This window comes from Falco biarmicus, chromosome 4 (assembly GCF_023638135.1).
Source record: "Falco biarmicus isolate bFalBia1 chromosome 4, bFalBia1.pri, whole genome shotgun sequence".
In the NCBI taxonomy this organism is placed as follows: Eukaryota; Metazoa; Chordata; class Aves; order Falconiformes; family Falconidae; genus Falco; species Falco biarmicus.
This window is the reverse complement of record NC_079291.1, coordinates 66,165,202-66,183,613: the sequence shown is the minus strand read 5'-3', so window position 1 is coordinate 66,183,613 and position 18,412 is coordinate 66,165,202. Positions and strand designations below refer to the sequence as shown.

Here is an 18,412-nt window from a genome sequence, read left to right as displayed (position 1 = left end):
TCTAGGTGATGCTTCATTTAATTTCGAAAATACCATATAGAAAGCAATGCTCATAATTCCATCCACAGGATTCTACAAAGCTGCTGCTTCATTCAACAAATCTTTGAACTGTTTCAATATGAAAATTCCAATTTTTTAAATTGCTTAAAAATCATTGCAGAAAATTTCCAAGCACTTGAAATGAAGCACAACCAAAGTATGAACTTGGTACAGTTTTGCAGTTATTTCTAAAATAAGTTAATTTACAGAAGTAGTCTTAAAATAACACAATGGGATTCAACTTCGTTTTAGACATTTGGAAAGCAGTGTCATACTTTATTTAAAATAAACCCATGTAAAAACAAAGTTTAAATGAAAATGGTACCTGAAAAATAAATTATTTGATATAAAACAAATCAATAACTTAAAAACACACTAAATATACAAAATGTTTAACCATATACTGTACAGTATGGAAAACAATTGATAAAACCTTCTGTCCCACAAACAGATTAACTTATAAACAAAAGATTACATAAGTTAAGGGAAATTAAATCAATAAAAAGACTAGAAGTACAGTATTATTCAAAATTACTGGTCAAATAAAGGTTTATCCCAACTTATGTTTCAAAAGTCTCAAGTAATTTTCTTCTCAATGACCAAGTGAAAAAGTTCTGCTGTACCACCAAAAAGTTGCTCAAAAATGTTTAAAAATAAGGAACAACACTATGAGAATAAAGATTCTAAAATGTGAACACTGTAGCAATTTTTCAAGGTTTCAGGTGGCAGTTTACTATTACTGATTTTCCATCATTTCAACAACAACAAAAAAAATTTAAGTGCTGAAAATTCCACTCAACAGAAAAATATTTCTAGTTCAACCTTTATAAATGTTTGACCAAGTGTGATATATAACAAATAACCGCAGCAAGACTGAAGAAAACAATGATTTAAAAGTCAAATCCACTCACTGGGTGTTGTGTTTTGCTTTAGAGATCATAAAGGCTTCAACTGGTTTTTAAGTCATGCAGAAGGAAAAAGCAACACTTAAAAAGTTTTGTTTAGTTTTACTACGTTAAGACCACTACAAAAAAAGCAATCACAAAAATGATGCTGTACCTGATTAACCTAAGAGTGGACACTTTTAGAAATTAACTGCAGTTTTCAATTCCGCCGGCTGCGTCATGGAGAAGTCACACAATACGCGGGTACCACCTCTTACAAGCAAGAGAGAGGGAACTATGACCCTTCTTAGGAACTCCGCATTTTTTAAATTCGTAAGTAGAAAACCAATATGGTATAATAAACACAGAAAAGAAGCGCTAGCCTTTTGGCCTTCGTATTTATCAGTTCTATTGTGCTGAGCATCCAACATTGAGAAGTGCAGAGCTACGTTAGAGGAACTTGCCTACGGCACAGACAGGCTCTTCTGCTTCCAAACAGAGAGATTAAAGTACCTAGGGGGACAAATTCAGTTCTTGAAAAACAAACAAACAAACAAACCAAACCAAACAAAAAAGAAAAAACAAAAAAACCAACCAAAACCAAAAGACAAGTGCAGCCCCGCGGTGGGAGCTCAAAGGGAGCTGTGTTTTCTTACGCTAAATGTGAATTTGGTCCCTTCGCTCTGAAGCTATTCTTAGGAGCCTATAAAGTAGAAATGTTAACAATAAGGTGCTTCACTGACAGCGTTACAAAGGACAAATTTCCTCATTGTGGAAGTCAAAAATATGGTAACCTTATGATAGAGGTAGCATTAGGACAAATAGCTCTGCATTTGACTGTTGTGATTGAACCATGAGATTACCATCAGTAGTTCACAAAAAGCTGTATGTTAAAAAACCTCCCACAAACCCTAATGTTTGGCAGGTAGATATATCAGAGGACCTACTTTCAATAAACAGTTTATTTTATTATAAGACCTGTTTATTTGGCTAAAAAAAGTAAATGCGGGGACATTGTCCGAGTTTGTTTTGTTTTTTTAAAAAAAGCACATATGTAACTATAAACTATCCAAAGAAGAACTTTAGTTCATACAGTTTAGAAGACACTGAAAAAAAATCTCACCTGAAATATTTGAAGAATCTCTACTTTATTGACCTTACCCAGAACATTAAAGTAACAAAGTTATAATAAATGCTTAAGGACCTTAGGGACTATTCGTTTCCAAAACTTAGCATTCAAAGCAGTGGATCACCTTTTAAGTGATTTTTAAGTGCTGACCATTCTTTCTATAAATGTAACTATGCCAAAGTTATTATTTTTTTAAGATTCTTAATTGCTTTGTATAAACAACATTACTATAACATTCAATGCCCCTACAAAAATAGGTGTCCTCTCCATACTGACACCTCTTGGTCATCTGGACAAACATAAGTGACCACAAACTGCCCGACTAGTATTCACTGCAGTGAGAAATTTATCCTGCTTTACTGGCTCGTGTTATGTTTGCATTTTCAGCGGTTTTCACGCTACCATGATACAGATGTAGGAAAAACCACAACCGGCCAAAGGGAAGGAAAAAAGATGTGCGGACACACACCGCTGTGGGGATGCTGATGTCCCCTTCCACCCTAAAAAGATGGATCCCCAAGTCCTTCTCAGTTCCAGATCTAGAGCAGAAGCAAAGGCATTGGCACAAGCTCGGCACAGGAGGCAACATGAACTGCATCGGCTCAGCTCCCCTCCCTCTAGACAAGAGCGGAGGGCAGCGTCTCAAGTAAACCAAACTGTACGATGATGTAGCTTGAAGAACAAAATAAATTCAATTTAGTATACAGACACCACCTAAAATGGAATCACAAGAGAACTAAACATGCTAAGCTGCTTTGACTCTGCTCGTGTTTCTAGCTTTTCTAACGTTGCCGTCCCCTCGCCTGCAGGGAGCTGTGCTTGCCTCTGCCAGCTTACACAAAGCACACAGCAACTTGAGTTTCTTTTTTGGTATTTACTGTGAGATTTCCCTATCTGCAAATGGTTACCAGAAGGTTTAAACTCTGATTAAGCTTGTGGCTGGCTTTCTGCACGGGGGTGAATTCCGTTCACCATGGAAATCTGGGAAGCAAATGTAAGTTACTGAGCAGGAATAAAAACTTTCATTAATAAAAATCAGACTGGAAAGGACCAAGTCTGAATAAAGCCTTCAAAGAATTTTTACTTAGAACTCAATTATTATTTTTATGTACTAAGAAAAACTGATTAATTTTTATTTGCTTTTATTCTGTGCAACACAACTAAAGCTCCAAACATCTTCAGAGAAGTCTGGAGGTAGTCTCCAACCACAGTCAGGCCAGTTTTGCTCTTAACTAGGCATTGTCTCATTTTAAGAGTGAAACTCCACAGTCTGGCAAAGAATGAAAATTGCTCATGTGCGGTGTTGGAAGCAGCCCCGTAACAAGCGTGTTAAGCAGCCATGCCTTGGCCCGGTAAGAGCCTTCTTGGAGTGCCAGATGCAACAAGTATTTGATAAAAAGCGGAGAAAAGGATAGGTACCAAGTACCGACAGCAGAGCTTCCCTGTCAAAAGGAATACCAAGATCATCCAAAGTGATTCTAAAGCTAAAAGTGACAAAGCAATAATTAAAAAAACAAAAAAACAAAAAACCCAGAACAAAACACCAGATACTCAAAAGCTGGTAAAATTTCCTGAAAAAGCTAACTGGCTTAACGCTTGAAGTCCTGATGTATGGTCCACTGAGTGCCAGAGAAACTGCAGCAGTGGTGGCCAGTTTCTGCTGGAGCACTAAGCATTGACATGCAAACCAGTTCTCTCTTTCTGAATGCAAGTGAGTTTTGGACACAAAGAAAATAGAGCCCAGAGAGCTGCATCGCTGGCCACTTGCGTTCCCACTTGGCAGAGCTCAGCTCTGGAGCCTAGCTACCCCGACTGTAAGGAGAGGGATGAAAAAGCCTTCTCTCCCCTTTTCTTCTTAACCACACGCAGATAAACTTTTCGTTTTGTCACCGTATTCATCTGACCGATCAAGGAAGCGTAAAAAGGAAATGGTGTCGCCCCAATTGCCGCTTCACGAAATCCAGACCGATCCCTTCAGGAATGCTAGCACAAAAAACATTTTTTTTTTTGGCATCGCCATTCTCTTTCAACATCTACACAGGAGACCCGGCAGTAGCAGCATGGCCCTAACTGTGTTTTTCATCAGGAATTACACCTGATCCATCAGAAGCAGGCACTGGGGGTGTCCTGCGAGGCTTCTTACCTATTCTAAAGGATCCCAAAACATTCCCATCGCAGCTACTCCCTGCAGCACATCTCTAGTACGGACCATCACATCCAGGTCTTTAAAATCTGACCATCACATCCGAACCCAGCACACAAGACTTTCTGGTGTTCCTTACTGAGGCTACTGCATCTCACGAGGAACGTAGGAGACCTCTGGTTTGAGACAGGCATTTGGTTCCACAAATATCTTCTAAGCACCGACTGAGACAGAAGTGTCACTTTAAAGAAATGTCTCTATTTCATCCAATTAAAGGATGATAAAGCAGAATGTAGCTGTAGTTTTCTAAACTCCCTGAGGATTAAGAGGTCAAAACGTCTCTTGAAACAGCTGTGTTCAAGGGAGAGCTTCAAAGGAAGGTAGGCTGGATGACGTGTAAGGCAGCCAGCTGCTCCTACCTTTTGGGCAGAAAAAAAAATTATTATGATTATTTATTAGAGAATTTAGTTTCCACTTGCAGCAGTTTTCTCTTGGTCTTTACTAGTAGGGTGCATGGGCTGTTGTTTAGGACCAAAAGCATCAAGAACACATACACAATTACTGTTAAACAGACCATACACCTCTGGTATCAGCTCTTGATATTTTAGCAGGATTCCCAACTTGCTCACATAATAACTATTTTCAGAGAAACTATCAAAAGGAAGCTGGGATGTTTCCTAAAAGATGTTTTCCTACCACTGTTGAAACAATATCCTGCCTTTCCTTCTTATTTAGCAAAGAAGGAGAGATGGAAAAAATAGGGAAGCAGACAGATGACAGTGATGCCAAAAAGCCTCCAAGAAAAGTTTTTAGAAAGTGACAGCTGGCAAGCTCGCAGCAGCGTGCTGCTGACGGCCAACATGCTTGTAATGACTACCGATGCAAAGTCATGTTCAGGGTGTCATTTGTTGGAAGTCTGAAGCCCCATCAAAATGCTATGATAAAACAGCAACTGCCGTTTAGGTTGAAAATTCATCTTTATGAAAGAGGGCAAGAGAATGACAGGAAATTGGAAATGACTGCAGACTCACTCCTGTGGAACAAGATTGCGTGAGGTTTAAAGGTGATGGGACACTTTCTCTTTCAAGTAAGAGGGCTTCTTTATACTATGCAGTTTTAACTTGGGAGAAATCCCCTGAATGCTTCTGAATCTCTTCTTGTACGCAGAAAAGAAGTATTCACTGAAGTGATAAATGAGTGATACCTTGCTGGAAAGATCTGGAATAGGCAGCTGGAAATCCCACTTTGTGGGGGTGGGAGTTGGTTGGTTGCTCTGTCACAGCCACCGTTTTACAGACCATCATTTTTGCTTCTCAAAAGATGGTAGAGTGAACAGGACTGGTAGGAATGGCGATGCTGATTGCATTATTAGCAAAAATCCCACTTACATTCACCGCACACAAGCTCAATAACAGTGGGAGGCTGCTCACTGTGCCAAGACCTATCTATACAGCTTGAAATATGCCATAGGCAGTTCCAGAAATATCAGCATTTCCTAGACAGTGCTGACTGTAATTAATGGAGATGGGCAGCTAGTTCAGCTGCTCTTCAGTGCGAGCGTGTGCAGTGTGCAGAGATGCTGGTACAGACTTCGTCGGGCAGTGCAAGACTGCAGATCCTATCGCAGGAAAAGGCAAAACGATCGCGAGCACAAGGCAAAGTCAGCTAGGGATGGAGCGATACGAGCAGGCAGCTTAGAACGGCCTCTGGAATTTGCAAATAAACTTTAGGACTGGTAGAGGTTCACACAAAAAGAGACACTGCATTAAGACTACCACTGACCCAATTTTTGCGTTTGCTCTAGCTTCTGGCAACAGAACAAAGACATTAGACCTGAAAGATGCCCAGGCCAAGTCTCTAGTCATGCACAGTATCCTTACACGGCCTCTGTCTGATAAGAGTAATCCTTTTCACGTTTCCTACCAAAGAACACCTGCAGGGTTACATCAGTCTGTGGCGCACAGTTTCTATGTGACAGATTTATTGGAGCGCTCTTGTTTCACAACCTTTTTTTTTTTTTCTTCTACTCATCTGTCAAAGGAGTAATGTAAAACTCTTTAAAGAGGAACTACAGTTCTTCAAAACAACACTCTTTGAAAGCTGGACACTTTGTGCAATACTTAGCAAAAAAATAACAGAAAATAAAAAACAAAACAAAATTTGAGCAAAACAAAATCAAATTTAATGTTCTTAAATGCAAAAGTAAAAACAAACAAAAAACACAAAAAAGCAAAAGAAAATTAACAGAAACAGAACAACTCAAAGTTTCAAGGCAGTCTGCAGAAAACTTGGGGGATTAATCTTTAAATCTACAAATCAAAGGGATTTTTTTGTTAATATCTAACTTGCAAGTAGTAAGTACTTTTCTGCTGAGTGTTCAATAAGTAAAGCTAGTTGTCAAAACAAAATCCTATTAAAATAGAAAAATCTAGCACTCATTAGAAGGGATGCGAGAAATACAATGCTCAAATGTTTATAACTGTTTTTTCTTTACAAAATAGAACTACCAAAGGAATTCAAACTACAATGATCTTTGAAAACGAGTAAGTATCTTGCTGCATTATAATGTACCAGTAAGTAGTGCACCATGCATTAAATATTTGGACAGAAGAGATTCAGTTTGATAAAGTAGCAACATATATTCACACTCTCTTTTTGGAGTTTCATTTTGACTCTGAAATCTTCCCGGAGTTTTTTTTGAAACTCTTTGGTCCATTCCTAATAGAAAGTGGGCTTTACAAAGTAATGTTTCTAAAACCTTTGAATTTGACAGCTTGGCCACTGCTCAGTTGTGCAACTTACCTCATCAATGGTGTTAAAAGTTATGCTGGCATGCTACTACTTACAAGACCTTGACTTTAAAAAGCCTACTCCTCAGCTATGTATGTAGTAAAGAATATTAATCGATCAAACAATTTACTGCCAAACTAGAACATTAGTATTTCTCAACTTTTCCTCCATACTACCAAGTCTGGGGTAGAGAAGTTCAGGGGAATGGGTAGGAAAAACAACAACATCAGAAAACAAGAAAATTAATGAATTCAGCCTGATATTTTTCAGAAAATTCCAGTTTTTGCAGACAACATTCAATGGAACAAATGTTAGTCTCATAAGTGAAAGCATGCTTCAATTTTACCACCATCCAGAGGGTCTAGTTAATGCAATCTACTTAAGATTTCAGGGGATTTTTAACATGTTTTAAATGAAATAACTTAAAAGGAACTTAAAATTGGTCTAACATTGTGGGATTTCAAACATTTGAACATGTCAGTTGCATCCCAGAATATAAAACCTTTTTCACTTCTCATTTAGACTAAGACAAACACTTGTGAAAATTGGCGCAAAATGAGTTTTACACTAACAAAAATGTTTCAACTTCTGTCACTCAATTATCTATTCCATACAAAAAGCACGAGCAAGTTATTTGTGGGACTTGTTGGTTTTGAAGGAAACCTGTAAGATTTTGTCCCCCAGGCGGTAGCCATTAAGACTTGCTATGGCCATTGCAGCTTCTTCATAGTTTGTCATGGTCACAAAACCAAAACCTTTGCACTTGTTGGTGTTGAAATCTCGAATAACTTTCACATTGGTAACCGCACCAAAGGGGCCAAACATCTGCCAGAGGATTCCCTCATCAGCATCTTGACCAAGGTTGTAGATGAAGATACACCAGCCAGAAGATGCGTTTCCTGGAACATTTACACCAGAAAGCCCACTCATGTGATCTACACCCATAGGAGAGAACCTAGCAAATAAAAAGCACAATATTTCATGTAAAAGTTCAATTCAATTACGCAAATTAACTTGAATGGGAAGCAACTGAGAATGAATATTTTCTACATGGACATCAACACCGCCAGAAAGAAATGTTTCCCCATTCAAATTGACAATCAAATTGACAGCTGCCAGGAAAAAAAGTTAAAATATTCCAACTACTTTAGCAACAGGGAACTAGCCTTAGAAATGGGTAGGCAACAGAACAGTTGCAGGGCAAGGTTACATGATCACCTTTCACAGGGGACCCGGATCGAGCTTTCAAACTCCGCTAGGCTGTTCAGAGTGCTCCGTGGCATCAGTACAGAACGGCTCGAGCGTGGGCAACAGGCAGCACCCCCCCAGACCCCAGCTTGCTTCAAGCCACCCTCAGGCATATCTCACTTATTTCACTCAAGGAGTTTGCATCCCATATCTTCCTTCTCCTGCCTCCCAAACCAGCATGTTGGCAACTCTAAGTCAAAGGATTTCTTTGGGTGTTGGCGAGGTGGGGGAAGGAGGGCGTATTTTGATTTTAGGAGTAGAAATCGTGTGTATTAATTAAAGTTTCTTTTTTTGTGGAACAGAACAAAACCTCGTCCATTTTCCACCTTAAGGCAGCAGGTGCAGGCAAACACTCCCAGTATGAGAAGGCTACTAAATAAGCCAGAATCATGCATACTTGCAGCTATGGAAATACGAGCCCTTCCTCACTCAATTCTCAGTAGCTGGGATGCCCCACGTTTCTAGCTACAGAATTTAAATCTGGGGGTTTTGTTCCTTAATACTGGTTATGCAGATAATTCTAACTGCAATAGCTTTCAAACATCAAAATAGCAAACCGCATTTAAACACAGAGTTTTGCAGTTTCAATGTGGTTTTCTTCTAATTAATTTGACACCAACTTCATACTAGGGAAAACTTATCTGACTTCACTGAACTGGACCTTTTAAATCACCTGCCCACTCTTCCTAAACCCTGCCTCCCTGCATAGTACCCCAGCAGTATTTATGCATAACAAAAAGCAAAAACCTCTCCTTTCCATGTCTTGCTTTGTATTATTTTCTTTTTTCCTCTAATCCACATCTCTAATTCCCCTCTATTCTATTTCTGGTCTCCATCCTAGAAATTCAAAGCTTCAGAATATTTTAATGCAATATTATGGTTGCACAGCTAAGCACTCAAAGGTCAGGAAATGTGAAAGTTAAGGTAAAAAACTCAATTTGATCCCTTGTGCTTATGTATTATTTAAATAATGTGAGGTCACGTGATTGTAGAAATATAATTATACTATACCAGGGGTTCCCAAACTGTGGTGTACCACTGGTGATATGCAAACCACTTAAAAGCGGTACACGTGCTGCTCTCTGCCAAGAACATGGCGGTGGCAGTTCCTGATTCTCTGCTGACCTGGAGAAAACACGGAATGGATGTCTGGGCAGTGAACACTGCATTTAAGTGCCAAACACTTCCCCACTGATTTTTTTTCTTGCCCTGCATAAAGAGAGGAGCTGCTGCTGCCTTTATAATAGAAGGGAGGGCTGAAGGCAATGTCTCTCAGAGGGAAGGGGAGCAGAGCTGCAGCAGCACACACATACACGCAGGGAAGTCAGCTCATGTTCAGTGTGGCACTTCGGTTGATGCACTCATACAAGAGAAGCACTCAGTCACCATCTCCCCTGCCCCAGGCTCTCCAGTGCTCAGAGCGCTCACTGTCTTGGAGACCTGAGCTATCAGACCCTCCTGTACCCACAACGGGGGGAGTCTTGGTGGCACAGACCCCTGCCCCTCCATCACACCCTAGCTGCTGCTGACTGCCTGGAGGCAGCCGAGGTGCCCTGACTCAGCCAGGCTGCAGCCCAGCTGGCTACCTGCCGCTGCTGTGCCACACCTGAGCTCCTGCTGCACGTACTCACTGCCGCTGCCACTGTTGGCCAGCCCCAAGCAAATCCAAGTTTGGGAATCCTTGTACTACAGTAAAACTGAAAAAGCAGTTAAGAGTATCACAGCGTGAATGAGACGCACTAATCCACGTGATCTGATGGTTATGTGACATATCTACTATTTATTTTGCTTTTATATAAAAATGTTCCTGTGCGCATGCTTTACATGCTTACTTTTTCTGACAGGCACCTTCAGCCCTGTAGCTTCTCTCCATTTGAGTAATGATCTGGTAGGAAGTATTTATCTTAATATCTGGAAATGTTTCATCTCAACAGATCACCAGTCTCAGGTTCTTGTTCACATGTATGGGGAGCAGAAAATCACTAAGCTCAGAACTGCATGATGTTGGTTCCAGCAGTCAGTGTAGCTCTGAACCTTGCTTGCTATAAAGCCTCGGGCTCTGCCCACAAGCTCAGATCGACAGTACATCAAGGACTGGAAACGCCTGTAGAAGAGCAGCTGGGCATCGAATGCAGGAAGACGACAAATCTAAATGCATACTATACAGGCAAAATCATTTTAAATAGCAAGTATCTCTGTTCTTTGGATACACTAATTCTCTGATTCTCCTCTCTTCCTGCTTTGACTCACAAAAGCCTTACAGGTTTATAAACAAAAACAAAACAAAACACTACACAAGGGTAAAAATATCCCTAAAAGACTTGAAAAGTGATTTCAAAAAACCAACCATAGGAAATACCACCTCACACATAGTATCTCCCTCACCCAGATCTAACACGATACTGAAGTGAAGCTATACTTTGCAAATACACATGAAAAAAACAGCCTTTCACAAAAGTTTCTGCTTGGTTAAAAGGCAACCATCAAAAAAGAAATTTGCGAAAGTGACAGTAAACACGGTATAGAATCAGATCCTATGTGGAAGGCTAAATTTACGTATAGGCTTGCATCCACCTGGAAGCATCACACAGGACATCTGCCATGAGTGAGAGCACTCACAATGAGTTGAGCGGGCTCCTACTGCAATTCAGCTGATCTGATAAATCGCTACGCTTGTCCTGGGCTGAAGGCCTGCACAAGAGGGACACAAAATCTCTTGGTTAGCTCGGGGTAACAGCCTGTATGCAGCCAGGCACAGAACAGACGACACATAACACTTCTCTGTCCTACAGGAAAAGATTTCTTCAACCACACAAAATCAACGTGACTCCTAGGCAGTTATTAAAGATGTTTAAAACACTGTTTGATTTAGGCAAAGAACACTAAACCCCACAGAGATCCAAGATGTTTCTGAGAAAATGTTTTAAAAATTCCATTAATATTCTAATTTGAGTGATCTCAGTCTTTGCATACTTACTGCCAGTGTCCTCATTTTTGTTGTACTTATTTTTATACTCTCCCCTCCACGCTGCTTTTTCAATCCTCCCTAAAAGTCTGCAGATGATGCTATCCATGGGTGGTTCTTTTAAGTCACGCCAACCTCACAACTCCACCACCTTGTGACACTAAGTATCAACAGAGTATATTTTTAATTGTAGTATTTTACACTTTATAAGCTTCTCATTTATATGAATGACCTTTTGCTGTACTGGTATAAGACAGACAGCTTCATTTAATAAGATTCTGAGATTATTTTAACATGCTAGAGGACAATCTCAGAAATGACACTCCTGAACAAAACAATTCATTTTCAGCTCTATGAAAGTCCCATAAACCTTTTGCTGAATTCTTTTCACTGCAATCTGAGAACAGCTATATACAGCACCACAGGTGGGAGCAATCCCACAGTTTACATGATAATAAACAGTAATATTATTTCTAATATTAGCCTATGTTGCCTTTACACGTGAGCTGAGCATCTTTTTACTTTTTAATAGTTCCACAGAGAGCAGGAGTTCAACTACACTGATACTGGTCATGTCCACAGTTTTCCCCTCTAGCAACTTTCTCCTACACCCTGATACAGACAGGAACCACCTACTGTGCAAAAAACCAGTCTGGTTGAGAATTCAGTGATACCAGCCTTAAGCCTGAAATAGCAGGGTGTTGAAACGAAGGGCTACATGTCAGAGAGCAGCAGCAATCAAAATAAGGGGTTTCAGTACCACATGCTTCTAGAATTTTGATTAAATACTACTCTGGATGAAATGCTTTTTTCTGTGGCATTCTCAACACAGACAACTTGCATCCAAATTACAAATTGGCTTCAAAATTGAAAGTCTAAACAATTTCACTGGAGTGAAATAAAACAGATGTGTGGGAGCTGTCTGAGCAGAAATGCCAGTGACAGGGTTAAACACTGCTCTAGAGTCTTCTAGCATTTCCCCTTGATCAAAGTACTATCAAGAATCAACACCTCCCCTCCAGGCATTTTGGACCCAACTCATTGACTCCTGTATCAACAGAAGTATGCCCATCAAAGTAAGTGGGAACTGGCTCCAATCCTGAACACGTCTGAAAGCAAAACCAGCTGAACTGGGGATATTTTCAAGATTTGAAAAAAGATTCTTCTAGCATGAAGCTCTGGTGAACTGGAAAAGCACAGGACTTCTAGGGACTTTGGCCAGCCTTCTCATGCTTCAGGAGCTAAACTCCTTAACTTCATCAGAGCTCAACACCTAAAGATCGGCTATTCTAAGTAAACAAATCTTACACTCAAAAGAAACTCCTGCCCCAGATGTTTAATTTATCCTCCAAACACAATCCCATGCTGCAAGCATCATTCCTTCTGGATGGAAACAGCACTCTGGACCATGTCTCAGAATGAGCAGGCCAATCCAGGACTCCAGTGGGACAAGGCATTAAGACCAGTTTCTGATGTGAGCCACAAATACCACTGGAACTACAAAGGATTAACAGAACATTAAACAAAGGATCTGAGCGGTATCTGTAGGAATTAACAATTACAAATTAGAGATACTAAAGGCTTAAACCTGGATTTACAGGGATATGATGGAATGAGATGAAGTGTAATCAAAATGCCAGGTTAAGTATTCAACCTCTATGGAGCAGAGACGACAATTGTAATTTATATGGACTGTGAGCTCTTTGGAAGCAGCTTATCCTTTCATCATGTTTTGTTCACTGCACAAAACAAACAAGACTCGGTCAAAGCTAAGGTTCCCCAGCTTTAACACAGTATGACTCATTATAACTCACTAAGTTCAGCATCCTTTAAGGAAGGCTTCCTAGAAAAACTTGTAGTTAACAGCAAAGGTGGGAAGAAAAATAAGAAGGGCTGTGGGATGGTGCGTGTTGGGCATACATGTACATATGTGCATGCATGTATGTGTCATTGAGGGAAGAAGTTTTTACAATGAGTGTTAAAGCTCTTGCAAGTCTGTGACAAAAGATGAAGAGAGATGGACAGGTCTTGTCTTCAAGTCAACTGGTTAATCTTGTCTCAATGGCGTACTCGTAGCAGCACAGCTCAACCCAGAATCGCTCTACTCCTACCTCTGTCAATCTGTCGTACCTAAAAACCTTCAGCTCTTTCTCCTGTAACTAGGAGCAGGAGTCAGCCAAGATGTGTTGACAAGCGAGCACTGAGCACAGACAACTTGAGTGGACGTAGTTGTTACCGCAGAGGCAGGAATGGAACAGAAAGAGACAGAATGTTTCCTGTTATCTTATCCCCACTTGTGGAAACCCATGCCAGCAGAAACATATGAAATGCCCGCAAATAACATTAATGCTGCTCTTCATGGCACAATTAAAGATCAATGAATGAACTGCTAATTAGAATTTAGTTTCACCGGCAACTGTTAACATAAATACATTAATCATTTTTACTGTTCCTAAGTGATCTTTACAGGACAGAACTGAAGTTATTCGGTATCTTAATTATAGATGTGAATATTATTTGTACTGCTTATTCTGATGCATCTTAATTCTGTTAAGGGGAAGAACGATGATGAAAATGTCCAATTACATTAAGAACAAGAACACGAGACACAGGCCTCAGGACTTTACCGGGATCAGGACACACTGAAGCCCTGGCTGACACAAGAGATGTGTAAGTTTTTCAACAGTTCACCTAACTGCCAACAAGGCAGAATTTCACTCCTTGGTGTAGCTTAAAAGTTTTAGATGGGGAGATCTAGATGAGCACTCCACAGACATGAAATCTTCTTTCAGGAGCTGCCTGCATTAAGCTTGCCTGGGCTACAGCTGTAGAAAATCTGAGAACAACTGAGGTTGGCAGGGGCTACTGGAAACCCTCTAGTGAACCTCCCTGCTCAAAGCAGGGACACCTACACCACGTTGCTGAGGCCCGTTACAGCGAGGTTTTGAGCGTGGACACTCCACAGTCTCCGGGCAACCCGTTCAATCACTCTTAGCGTAAAACAACAGATGACTACAAAGTACTAATTCTCACTGGAGACACGTTTCACCTAGCTGATCTTAAAAAGGCTGAACTAACGCGTTATGGAAAGGTCACAACAATGTTGGAACAGCAGCGCTGCAAAAAGCTATTTGAGTTTTCAGTCCAATTTTACTGAGCTAATTGGATAACTCAGAGAGGAGAAAAAGAAAAGCAAATTCTCAACAAGGAAACACTACTCTCAGGAACTTTCATGAACACAACTCATAACAAAGCCAATTACTTATCTGTGAGACAGTAAATATAATGCATTTTCCAGAGCACAGTCCAACTATCAACACCCTCCTTTAAGCGACAGAGGCAATCCAAATTCAAGCAATTCATATTCACAGCAACTAAGGCAATTGTCAAAGGCAAAACACGCAGCACCTTCCACAGCTCTGGAAGCAGACAGTATGTTGCAATTACTCAATAATCTTACTGAACTTACCAGCACTCAAGGAAAGACAGAACACTGCACAGCTCAAGATGTAGGCAGAAATCCCACAGAATCTCTTAATGGGAAATAAGGTTTCCCTATTTTACTAGGACACCTCCCTGCTGGAACCAATGGTTCAGAGCTTTAATTAAATTGCCAAATTATATCTGCATTCAGATATACAGACTACAGAATGGGGATCTGTTGAGACAGGCATCTACCAATACCCATCTGGATTCTGCTACTTTCTATCATCTCACTATACACTCAATTGTAGAAACAGGCACCGTAGTGTATGTACCTTTAAAGAATTAACTTAAATATAAATTTTACAAGTAAGATTTTTACTTTCATCATACTTTAATTCAACAATTTATTGACATAACACTGCAGGACATATAGTGCACTATATTTATTCATTCACACACGCTACAATGAAGGTATTACTGCACAGCTGCAAGAGTACAGTTTCCCAGACGGACACGGGAACAGTAGTACAGCCTTAAATGCATTATTCTTCCTAACCTACCTGAATCTTTGCGCCTGGTGATGCACTGGCCCTCCAAACCGTCTAGCTGGTGAATGACACAGCTGCGATAACAGTGCCACATTTTTGTTCTGGTTAGGATTGGCTGCAAACTTCACTGTAATGGGTTCGGAGGAACCTGGGGGTTTGTGACCATTGAAATTTGTAATTGCCTCTTCTGCTTCTGACCTTTTGTCAAACCGGATAAATGCGACCCCTCTGGACAAACCTTTTAACCAAACCAATAAAAAAAAAAATAAAAAAAAAAAATTGAAGTTCAGGATAAACTCAAAATAACTTTGAAAGCAAAAAACGAAAAAGTTAAATATTCTATGGTCACAGCTTTCAAGTTCTCTACATTTACTAATGTTTCTTCAGCAGCTAGAGGATAAAGTACAAAATTAAGAAACAAAAGACAAATTAATACATTTATTTCAGCTATAAACAACCGCAGTGACTAAAACACTTTTAAAAAAAAAATCCAATCCCGTAGAATTCCATGAAAACCATCACCAACTAACATTTCCATTAAAAAAAAAAAACAAACCCAGACCCTCCCAACATTTTAAATTAATTCCACAGAACAAAAAGAGAATTAATTCCAGTTGGTTAAAAACAAGACAAAGCCTCTTAGCTTCGATTACTTTAAGACTAAAAAGCATCTGCAAACACAACATTGACACTGATTATTTGCACGTGTTTTCAGTTCTCCATGCCGAAACCCCACTCTGGTTCATAGATGAGGGCCCAAAGGTCTAACTATAATAAAGTAGTTCAACCTTTTGTTACAAAGAGATCACAATTTCACCTACACCATGTCCATTATTTCTGGCTGTCATATACCTTATTTTTAATTGATTAAAAACTGAATAAGAATTACCTCTTCGTAACCAGACTGAAACAAATTGCTGTTAAACATTTGTTTGCTGTTTTTTTGGGGTTTTGATTTTTTTTTCCTATTCCAGACCCCAGCCACTGGCTACTGTTACCCTTCTGACCGAGGTAGAAGTTATGCCTTATGAGATCTCTTCCTCTACTTCTCATCTGTGACTTGACTATAGTCTGGAAATACTGTTTATCATAGTGAAGCTAAAAGGGTACGTTGGGTTTAAATTTCATTCCAAAGAGGATATTATGGCTAGACTAATTCTAGAATTTTACCAGCTCTGCTTCAGAAAGGGCTATTATCAACATTTTCATGTTGTCTCTACACCCACACAGGGCAATCTTCAAAGTTTCAGAAGTTGTTCAAGCTTATGGTGTGATACTTGGGATTTCACACAGCTGTTTGTGACAATTCATTGTATCAATGAATTGATACAATACATTCATTGATACATTATTTCCCGTGTTTCACAGCAGGAAATGCAGCATGACAAAATTCTGAGCATGCAGCAAGCGAGCACAGGGAATCCAACTCCTACCATTACCCATAGCACAGGCTCTAGAAAAAGCCTATTTTCACGTGGGGCACTGGGAGAACTTTCATAATTAACAGCTCGTCTTGTTAAATATGCAAAGTCACACAGAAAAAAAGCCTATTTCTTAAGAACTGCAGAACAACGGCAGGGTATGGCTGGCACCAGCTGTGCAGCTGGCATTTCTCAGTCATCTGGAAAAGAGGCAACCTGTGAACAAGTTACTCCATTTTTTGATTTCTTGCTGGTTACTTCCCAAAACAGGAGGCTGGACCAGATTGACTCATCAAATTAGAGGTGACAGCACTATATGCTCCAAACCCACTGAGATTAGCCTTTCTGTGCCAGGAGGAAACATATTCCCCGCTCTGGAAAGGCACAGAACAGCAAGCAGCATCGCCCAGAAGTCAGCAAGAGCCATCCCAGAGCCCAACGTACTGTTCTTCCTTCTCCACTTCCACCCTGTTCATCTTAGTGCTTCTCACTTCATCTATCATAGTGTTCGTTTAAAAATCTAAGTATTTTAAAACAGATTATTCTCAAAAAATAGAGAACAACCTCTGCTAAGAGGGTAATTTGAAAGCACGAATTACAATGTGTCCTAACTGGGCCTAGATCAAGGCACTGAAACGCAGGTTTTAAAGCCAAGGCACAGCTACGTTTTTGAAGGGAAAGAAAACCTAGGCTATGTATGCATTAAACTTTATAATGTAAACAGAATACATTCTTCAAACAATACGATATTAAAGTTATTTGAAAGCAAGCGGAATATTCTGAGCTGACACTGAATTAGCCTCAGCACATTCAATGAAAACTGTATTATTACTGGAGATATTTTAATTGTATGACTTTGTTCATCTCATTTTAAAGCTTAAAAGACAGATGCTAGCTATCTAGACTCCATAGGCAGCCAGATAGCTATTTTGGACACTTGTATTAACAAGTTTTCTGTGCTCTAGAAGCCGCCTTCTTGCTTCTACCTACAGCTGTCACCTGGATAACTAGCTCTAGAGACACAGCCAGACAGATATCAAAGTTGGACAAAATGAATCCTTCTCTCCAGGAAAGGAAGGATAGGATTTTCCTCGCTCTACGCTGGAGTGTCTACAATGTCAGTATCCAGATCTTATCTAGTCACCTCGGATATCTCTTATGCAGTCGCATTTACAGTGTGGTCTGACCAAAGCAAAACACTTAGAAGCAGATGCCTACACAAGGAGCTAGCTCTGACAGAGATACTTAAGATGGTAGACTTTAGCATTTAGTCAGGTTAATCCCACCAAAAGTTAATTAATCCCATTCTAAATCACAGTACACCCCTCACAGGGCATGGAAGTTGCTGTTTAACTACTATGTATAAGTGTACACACTACCAGATATAAAAGTGTGGAATTGCTAGAATTAAATTATCTTCTCTTCTAATATAGCATACGTATAATCAATGAAAAAGTGTATTTACAAAAGTTCTCTCCAACTTCATACATGACATGTGGGCTACGGAGAAGGAAAAAAAACCAACCCACCCAAAACCCCCACCAACCAAACAACAACAAAAAAACCCACACAGAACACCTAAGGTTACCAGATAAGCCATACTCTGCAGTTAAACAGTCTGAAATAATTAGGCAAGAAACTAAAATTCTGTGAAAACACATTTAACACAGCCTTACAATTAACATTATAAAGGAAATCCTTAACTTTGGTCTCTCCTGAGCCGAGTGCTTAACTAAGCAACATCTCCCTTATCTTTCTCTCTTTTTTTTAATAAACAAAACACGATCAGAAAATTCAAGAAAGTAGTGTTAAGCATATT

The 18,412-nt window shown here is 39.8% G+C and overlaps 1 protein-coding gene across 13 annotated transcripts in view; it reads right to left on the bottom strand.

Moving 5' to 3' along the window:
- The window catches only part of ELAVL1 (ELAV like RNA binding protein 1), a 58,937-nt gene that overhangs the window by 15,620 nt on the left and 24,905 nt on the right, over positions 1-18,412 (bottom strand). For 9 of the 13 annotated variants that reach the window (XR_008821314.1, XR_008821313.1, XR_008821316.1 and 6 more), the window contains exons 4-5: positions 15,185-15,410; positions 10,853-10,924 (exon numbers count right to left, since the gene is read on the bottom strand). Coding sequence is in view for 4 of the 13 variants with exons in the window: in XM_056335352.1 (XP_056191327.1) it covers positions 7,616-7,940; positions 9,245-9,358; positions 10,853-10,924; positions 15,185-15,410 (737 nt within the window). In the remaining 9 variants the exon portion in view is untranslated. Of the gene's footprint in view, positions 1-6,354; positions 7,941-9,244; positions 9,359-10,852; positions 10,925-15,184; positions 15,411-18,412 lie in introns of those variants that run through there. The other 4 variants (XM_056335352.1, XM_056335354.1, XM_056335353.1 and 1 more) reach the window with 4 other exon arrangements.